This window comes from Astyanax mexicanus, chromosome 19, assembly GCF_023375975.1.
Source record: "Astyanax mexicanus isolate ESR-SI-001 chromosome 19, AstMex3_surface, whole genome shotgun sequence".
In the NCBI taxonomy this organism is placed as follows: domain Eukaryota; kingdom Metazoa; phylum Chordata; class Actinopteri; order Characiformes; family Acestrorhamphidae; genus Astyanax; species Astyanax mexicanus.
Window position 1 is genome coordinate 41,123,608 of NC_064426.1, and position 9,591 is coordinate 41,133,198.

Sequence of the window (9,591 nt, forward strand, 5' to 3'; positions counted from 1 at the left end):
GTTTAATAAAAGAAAGGATTGATTCAGTAAAAATAAATGAAGTAAAGTTTACTAAAAGAAAGGATTGATTCAGTAAAAATAAATGAAGTAAAGTTTAATAAAAGAAAGGATTGATTCAGTAAAAATAAATGAAGTAAAGTTTACTAAAAGAAAGGATTGATTTAGTAAAAATAAATGAAGTAAAGTTTACTAAAAGAAAGGATTGACTGAAGTTCAGTTCTCTTATTTACTCTGTGTAACTCTATTTAAGTCTTGAAACTGAGTTGAAGTTACTTAAACTTATCTGAAATTTAATTTACTTAAAAAAGCAAATGCAGAAAGTTGCAAAACTGCTTTTTTTTAGTAAATTTTACGCATTATCTTTTTTTCTGTGCAGTGTTGGCTCAGCAGTTGAATCAATAATAAGTTATCGATTGCCAGGTTATGATGGATGTAGGTTTGATACCCATGTTCTTCAAGCTTCAAGCTTCCACTCTTGGAAAAAGTGGACTTTTTTCTCCTTTTCTATCTCTTTTTCAGAAAGGCAATGGCTGCCCACCACTCCAGCATGACCATATCAGTTTCAGTGTTTGTGTGTCTGTGTGTTCACACAACAGATGGATCAAAGGTGGAGGCCAAATTCCATCTACGTCCAGCGCTGGCGGCGGCGGCGGTGGTGAACTCCTGTTCCGGTCGCCTGTTTGTTTTTCAGGAGCAAATTCTCAGCTGCAGGCAACCCAACTCCAAACCTCCTTATATGGGTCTGCTGTCAGTCTGACCTTCTGTTATTTGGAGAACGGCATGGTCACCATGCTCTTCTGTTTGAAGTTACTCAATTATAGGACACTTTAGGAAAGACAGGCCCTGTTTGAGTACAATACTGTAGGGTTTGGTTGGGCACTGGGTTGTAGATGACCAGGTTGTGGGTTCGAAACCCAGTTTTGGCACCAAATTTGGCGCCAATGGCTGCCAACCACCACCACTCCAGACTCTAGAGTGTTTGCTCAGTTCCATCTCGAAATTCCATCTCGAATTCCACTAATGTAACACTCTTTTGTTGATTGTCTTGTCTTGTCTTGTTTTGTCTTGTCTTGACTTGTCAATGCAGGGTTACACATCAAAAACTTATTAGCAACTGAAATGATTAGTCGTTTAGTCCAACAATTCAATGATTTTGTTGTAACCTCATCTTGAACAGACTTTAGGAAGTTCTGAATGTTCCTGAAAAATAAGGAACATGACTTCTTATATCTTTTGGACAAGATGTTTAAGATGACCCACCAATGGGTTCAATAAAAGGAGTTCAATAAAACGACCCAATTCCAATCCTGACACTGGTAACGCAAGTTGACTTTGAGTACTTTGACCTGAATCTGTTGGGTTTTGAAACCCAAACACTCTAAACTTGGACTAAACAAGTGTTTCCCTGGACGTTCAGGACTTTCAGGACATTCAGGACATTCAGAAGTAACCAAGCTCAGATGCTGGTCTGCAGGTCTCCGTTCAGCAGCGTGCTCTGGGTCTCCGTAGGGTCGTTCATCATTCGCGACTTGTCCTGCCGACTGTCGCTGCGCTCAATCTCATCGAGTCCGCCGACCTTCTTCAGGCACAGAACGTTCTGGAAGCTCTTCTTGAAGTTCTCCGACAAGAAGGCGTACAGAATAGGGTTGGCACAACTGTTGGCGTATCCCAGCACCACCACGAAGGCGAAGGTGCTCCTCAGGATGGGTGTGGTGCTGATGGAGCCCGTCACCGACGTCACGTTGAAGACGTAGAAAGGCAGCCAACAGAAGACGAAGACGGCCACCACGATGGAGACCATTCGCGTCACCTTCCGCTCGGAGCGCTTACGCTTGGACGAGCCCACCCGTATCCCGGAGGACTTCACCTTGACGATGATGAGCAGGTAGCACAAGCAGATCACCAACAGCGGCAGGAAGAAGCCCAGGAAGAAGGTGTAGAACATGAAGGCGGTGTAGTACGCCTCCTCCGGCTCCGGCCAAACGATGGTGCAGAAACAGCCGCCTGGTTTGGTGATCAAGCCGCTGTAGATGACGATGGGCATGTTGACGAGTAGAGACACCCCCCACACCGCCAGGTTGATGGTCTTGGCCACCCGAGGCTTTCTCCACTTGGTGGATTTGATGGGGTGCACCACGGCCAGGTAGCGATCAATGCTCATCACCATCAGGCAGAAGATGCTGGTGAACTGATTCAAAGAGTCAACGGTCATGACCACGCGGCACAGCGCCAAACCGAAAGGCCAGTGCACCAGAGCCAGCTGGATGGCGATGAACGGCAGACTCAACATGAAGAGCACATCGGCCACAGCCAGGTTGAGAATGTAGATGTTGGTGACCGTCTTCATCTTGGCGTAGCGCAGGATGACGTAGATAACCAGGGTATTACCGCTGAGCCCTACGGCGCAAACCACAAAGTAGATGAAGGTGATCACCACCGTGCCGGGATTGGGGTTGTCGTTGTCGGTGTTGTTCTTTGGGGGCGGGTCCGAGTCGTTGCTCAGCATGTAGCTGTCGTACATGGGGGGCTCGGTCAGGTTGGGGGGCGAGGATGGAAATATCCAGGGATCCATGGCGTCGCCTCTGTCAGATTCCCAACATTCTTGAACTGGTGGACACGTCGCCTGGGTGGAGAGGAAAGGTCAGAGTGAGTTTAGGTAACCAACAATTAGTTTGAACTCAAACCACAAACTACAAGATAAAAAACAAATTTCTTCTTACTTTCCTTTTTTTTTAAATATATATTTACAGTGTAAGCCTGGATACATTGAATTTCCTTTATTTGACAAATTTTGAGGTTGCCTTAAGATTTTTGTTAAATAACGTTTACCAAAAATTTGAGTTAATTACACTAAAAACTTTTTTGCTATCATGCCTAAATTGTGAATTTCACTTAATTTTATTTTATTGTTATATTGGATATTGCATAATAATTCTAATTTTAATGTTATGGTCAGAGGAATAAAATAGCTTTGTATTCAAACTTTATAAATCATAGATTTAAAATACTATAGGAGATGCAGAAATGCAGTATAAAACTAACACAGAGTTAATGCAAGAAAAGGATGCTTTTTCTTACAGCCTACAACTCCTATTGAGTGCCAGTTTCATCATCGTAAAGTTTTTTTTGTGAATGTATTTGAAGATACATTTAAAGTTCTTAAAATTGACTTTTAGATTGACTGACCTTCATTTTTTTGTAATTTTCTTTACTTAGTTGATGAGTAATTTCTATAGTATAAAAGTATAAGTTCAAAATGTAGTTTATTATAACATTAAAAATTAATTCTTGCCATTTGGGATTGGAAGGACCTAGTTAGTCCAGAAACTACATTTTGACTTTTTACAGTTAGTAAATAAACTATTTTTTGATGAAAAAAAATCCCCACCTGTATTTCTGTCTACACTGGCTGTAGAAACTTTTGAATAGGATTCCTGCTTCTTTTTTTTTTTTGTAATATTGTCATTTGACCACTAAATGGTATAAGCAGTGTCTCCATATAAAGCCAAAGGGTCAAAATGAAAAAAAAGTGAAGTATCAAGATGCAGAAATGTAATGTCCACATATGAGGACGCAGGGTCTCTAGAGGTTAATAAGAAGCAAGAAATTCGAGTAATTAACCCTTGATGAGTTCAGCACAGCTGTTAACTGAAAGCTTGAATTCCAGGTGACTCTACCTCATAAAGCTGACTGAGAAAATAAACACAAATATGTGCAAGAAGAAGCTACTTTTAAGAATAAAATTTAAAATATATTATCGTTTATTACTGAGACGAAAGCCCTGGATTTCTTATGCAACTCTGCTGTCAGTCTGCAGTCAGTGACCTGGGGAATCCTTGCCCTTTGCTTTATGATTTCGTCTGTTAAACAAACAGCATCGCTAAACAAACGTCAGTCTTATTTATCAGCCGATTAGACGAGTTTGCAGTGAATTAATTCACTTTTTTATTGGATTAAAACGAGCATGGAGACAAATCGAAACTCTCTGAGCTGCAGCTGAAATTTAAATCAATTAAAATAACTTGTTTTGTGGGGAAGAGCGTCTCAGAGACAGGTGATAACATCAGTTCAGGTGTTTATTAGGATCGATCATCACTTTTTATACAGGAGGAAGCTCTAAATATATATATATATATATATATATATATATATATATGTGTGTGTGTGTGTGTATTATCTCCCGTAATAAAAGAAATAAGAATATAATACTAACAATTAACTAATATCTCAGTTAATTATCTCAGTTAAATATTATTTCCAACATTATTAAGCATAAAAACATAATTTAACATTGTTCATTACATAAACATCAAATAAATACTGTTATTTGATGTCCCCTTATCGTAAGCTTTTACCATACTTTGTTATTCATTTTTGCATGGTTGCATAGTAGAACTTATATTAAATATATTAAATATAGCAATATATTAAAATCTTTTTTACTGTTTACTATGTAATTCCATATGTGTCCCTTAATGATTTCCATGTCTTTAATATTAATCTACAATGTAGAAAATAGATTAATAAATAAAGAAATAAAGAATTACAAAGAATGAGATGGTGTGTCCAAACTTTTGACTGGAACTGTATATGTTTATATACATATATATTTAAAGCCACACAGAAAGCAAGAAGGCAAGACAAGCTTCAGCCTATATACCTATATACGCTTTTATATACAAACAATTTGTACATATTGAATTTGTGTATTTGTGAATATTTCACTGTGCTGATTTCTGATTAATATATAGTTATAATCTTATACAAAAGTAAGTTGATCATTAGTTTTTAGTGCCAATATATTATCTTGCATACATTGCAATCAACACAATTTGAGTTAAATATTGTTAAATTAAGATTCTGATGAGTGTTAAGTTGATTTAATGCTGACATCCAGTTTCCTAGATACACTGCAACAAAATCCACTGGCAAAAACTAGTCAAAATATATGTATAGTGAGAGGTATATGCTTATATCAAGCAAAAATATACCATATAGTCAATGGTGTAAGAAAATGTTTATTAAATTAATTTTATTAGACTTAAATCAAGAAAAATCATTGATATGATTTTATTTGGCTTAAATTTGGACACAAGAATCAGAATAACTTGACTGGTGACCTATCCTGTGCTTATTTTAATTCACATTATTTAAGGTGGAATAAGGTGGGGGTCCTAAGTAAGACTGATTAAGATCATTATTCTGAAATACTTAGGAAGACAAACATGTATAAATCAGAGAATAAATAGCTTTAATTGCCTTGCAATTGGACAATTTCAGTTGCTAACCTTTAGTTTACTGCAGTATGTTGATTTAATATTTTGTATATGGGTAAATTTATTTATGGGTTGATTTAACACTGAGAGACAGTCTTTTAGATGCTCTGAAAAAAGTCCATTGGAAAAAACTACACAAAGTATATGTAAATTGAGTATTTTTTACAGTAGTGTATGATTATATTAAGCAACGTAAATCTGCCAATGGTGTAAGAAAAGGTTTATTAGTAGAATATCTTAAAATAAGCTAAAAATCACTCATTTGGACACAAGAATCAGAATGACTTGACTAGGAGCTTATTCTGTGTTTATTTTAATTCACATTACTTAAAGTGGAATAAGGTGGATGTTTTCAATAACACTGATTATAAATTATATAAATTTAAATTATTAGAAATTAAAACAATTTCACTTGCTAAGCTTTAGTTTTTTTTGCAGTGTGGGAACTAAGCCCAGTCCTGGACTATACAGCATTGTGAATAGTGGTGAATCTTCACTGAAATAAATAAATAAATAAATAAATAAATAAATAAAAATATATATGTATATACTCCAGGACTAGGCTTAACAGCTGTCCAGAAATCAATAATATAAGTGATAATTAATACAGGCAGAAGTGCTGAATACTAGAATGAGCTTTATTGAGTCTGAATCAGATCAGATCAGAGTTAAAACTTAAATATTAAAGCTTTAATAATAAAAAAAAACAAGCTTGAGAGCAACAGTTCCCTCAACTCATCACACAGCTCACCATAACAGGGTGGATGCATTCAGGTAAATAATATTAAAAATATATAAATATATGAAACTATGAAGTCAATAATGTGTAAAATATGACTGCTGTGTTTTTCTATTTGGATGAATAAATAAGATAAATGTATTTTTGAAGCATGAGTAATCATATGCTCTATAATACTCTATAATAATAATAATAATAATAATAATAATAATAATAATAATAATAATAGTAATATATTATTTAATATTAAATGTTAAATGGACGTCCTACCTTCAGTCAGACCGTGTAGAGTCGCTGGTAGAGTCCAGTTCATTCTGGAGGAGACGTGTGGAGATATTTAGTGGAGATGTTCAGTGGAGATGTTGAGGGATGATCAGGGTTAGATAGGAGATAGTAATTCCTCTGTTGGGGACAGCGCGCGCGCGCTTGAGGATCTGCTCTGTGGAGCGCGTGCTCAGGTAAGTGGAGCTCGTGCTGAAGATGAGCACTGACTGCTCTGCAATCACAGCGCGCGCACGGAGCTCCGCACGAGCTCAGAGACAGAGAGAGAGAGAGAGAGAGAGAGAGAGAGAGAAGGGGGGGGGGGTGCTGTGTGTGTGTGTGTGGGAGAGAGAGAGAAAGAGAGAGAGAGAGACTGTGAGTGAGAGAAGGAGTGAGAGAAGGAGTGAGGGAGAGAGAAAGAGATAGGAGAGATTAAAAACTATATATTTAAAAAGAAGCAGAGAGATAGAGTGCCTAACAGACAGAGAGAGCAATAGAAGTATAGATAGATAGATAGATAGATAGATAGATAGATAGATAGATAGATAGATAGATAGATAGATAGATAGATAGATAGATAGATAGCACAAAAAAGAGGTAGAAAGGGAGAGAGAGGTCGAAAATAAGAGAAAGCGAGAGAGAGAGAGGAAGAGACAGAGAGAGAAAAGAGATTAAAACAGGGAGAGAGCAATAGATAGATAGATAGATAGATAGATAGATAGATAGATAGATAGATAGATAGATAGATAGATAGATAGCACAAGAAAGGGAGAAAGAGAGACAGAAAGACAGAGGTAGACAATAAGAGAAAGTGAGAGAGAGAGGGGGAGACAGAAAAAGAGAGAGAAAAGAGACTAAAACATTTATTTAAAAAGAAGCAAAGAATTAAAGAACAGAGAGATAGAGACCAAGAAAGGGAGCAATAGATAGATAGATAGATAGATAGATAGATGGGGAGAGAAACAGAGAGAGAAAGAAAGAGAGAAAGAGAGAGAAAGAAAGAGAGAGAGAGGGAGACTATCACTCTACGTCTCACAGATTTTTCTCATTTTTAAGTCTAACTCAGTCTCAGTCTGGTTTAAGGATTTCTATCTCGGAAAAAACTGCAAATTGCTGTCTTGCCAAAGCAAATACGGGGGGAGGGGTTAAACTGCAAACAGACAAATGTTATCCAATCAGCAGCGAGTGGCAGAGCACACAATGCATTCTGATAAAGGCCTGTAGGAACAGAGCTTCAGCAGCTTGGTGTTCACAGCAGAGTGATCCACAGACCCTCTGTCCTCTCTTTATATTATTATTCTTCTCCAGCCTGAGCTGCTGTGTCTGTTAGCATCACAGCTCTAACCTTGCTGAATCCAGCTGTTAGCACTGTGGCTAAAATCGAATTACAGAACCGGGGCTTAGCTCTGTTTACTCTGCTTAACGCTGAGATGAACAAAAGCTACTGTGCTACGGTTTAACCCCTGGAGATGCTGCCAGAGAGTCATTAAAAGAAGATTAAATAATGTTTTAACTGTTTATTTAGTTATTTGGATTTGGATGAGAGTGCTGAACGAGACCAAATATATATCTAATACAAATACTACAAGTCCGGCTCATCTAACTAACTACATTAACAAGTTTATTGGATTATGGTTAATTTCATCACTAATTTGACCATTTTATGCTAACATAATAATATACATAAGTGTTTTTACTGTTAATGCAAACAGCAGTACAATAATGCCACATGATTGATATTATTGATTGTAACAGTAGTATAATAGTAGTGGCATAGTAGTATTAATAGTATAACTAGCTTGACTAAAACTCTTCAGCTACTTCATGTAATGCAGATAGCCAAGGATGCCTGTCAATCACTTTATTACTATGTTTATGAGCATGACCTACTGTACTCTCTCTTAGACTCCGGCTGCTGATGCTGAAACAGCAGCATGACCTATTGTACTCTCTTTGACTCCGACTGCTGATGGAGAAACAGCATGACCTACCGATTCTTTCTCCCGATCTCTCTCGGACTCCGGCTGCTGATGCTGAAACAGCAGCATGACCTACTGTACTCTCTCTCTCTCTCTCAGACTCCAGCTGCTGATGCTGAAGCAGCATGACGTACTGTAGTCTCTCTCTCAGACTCCGGCTGCTGATTCTGAATCAGCATGACGTACTGTACTCTCTCTCTCTCGGACTCTGGCTGCTGATGGAGACACAGCATGAAATACTGTACTCTTTCTCTCTGGCTCCGGCTGCTGATGCTAAAACAGCATGACCTACTGTATTCTTTTGGACTCCAACTGCTAATGGAGAAGCAGCATGACCTACTGTACTCTCTCTCAGACTCTGGCTGCTGATGCTGAAGCAGCACGTTACCAGCAATCCAATTATTGTATTCCTTGAGCTATACTGAGAGATGGGTGCAATTTTTACTTAGAAGACATTTGGACAGTTTTTCTTTGATTCCTGCATTGCTGCATTCTCTCTTTCTCTCTCTCTCTCTCTCTCTCTCTCTCTCTCTCTCTCTCTCTCTCTCTCTCTCTCTCTCTCTCTCGCTCATTCTCTCTCTTTAGCAGTGTAAATGAAAGCAACTCATCAAATGTGGCTGAGACTCAACATCACTGCCTCCCACATCGTGTTTCTCGACTCAAGGCCATGTGTTGCGTCCCCGCGCCACAGTAACCTCTTTTCAGGAACGTCTGAAGGAACGTAGTATAGACGTTCATATCTGTGCTACAGTGTATTCACTATTCTGAGCTTTTAACTCATTTAACCCGTTTCTCAGCCGGTTTTCCTCATGGCCAGTCATTCAGTGTGCCCTTTCTGCTTCATACATTATGCATCAGTTATTAACCCATTAATCATCAGTACTATTAATAGCTCCAGACATACGGCTTCCTAACATGTTAGCATATGGCTGACAAATACCAGATACATTACATAATCATCTGGGTAATGTGTTTATGTTTTTGCAATTTAATAACGCAGATTATTAAGTAAATGTACTAAATATATAATAAATATATGTATATATGTATAACATGATCTTGCAGCAAGGCTCCATTTAAAGAAAGTACTGGAAAGGATTTTGTTGTTTGGTGGGTAACAAATCATACATAAAAATCATGCCACATTACATCCTGTAACAGCATGTTAAGTCATGTCACATCAGGTTACGTCAAGTATTTGTCATGTTAAGTTACCTCATGTCAAATAACATTATGAAAAGTGACAACGTAAAGTCACGCAATGTAAAGTCAGATCACGTAAAGCCACGTCACAAAAAGTCATGTCAAGTAAAGTCATATAATGTAAAGCAAAGCT

At 37.7% G+C, this 9,591-nt stretch overlaps 1 protein-coding gene across 1 annotated transcript; it reads right to left on the minus strand.

The window, feature by feature from the left end:
* Positions 1 to 35: 35 nt before the first annotated feature.
* On the minus strand, positions 36 to 6,583 carry LOC103036843 (somatostatin receptor type 2). Its single transcript, XM_022679951.2, has 2 exons — positions 6,286 to 6,583; positions 36 to 2,623 (listed from the first exon to the last, which is right to left on the minus strand). The coding sequence occupies exon 2, from the start codon at positions 2,570 to 2,572 to the stop codon at positions 1,457 to 1,459; it is 1,116 nt and encodes a 371-aa protein (XP_022535672.1). The 5' UTR covers positions 2,573 to 2,623; positions 6,286 to 6,583; the 3' UTR covers positions 36 to 1,456.
* Positions 6,584 to 9,591: the final 3,008 nt, after the last annotated feature.

Coding starts and splice junctions, on each gene's coding strand:
- LOC103036843 (XM_022679951.2), bottom strand. CDS start 2,572: ATGGATCCCTGGATATTTCCATCCTCGCCCCCCAACCTGACCGAGCCC.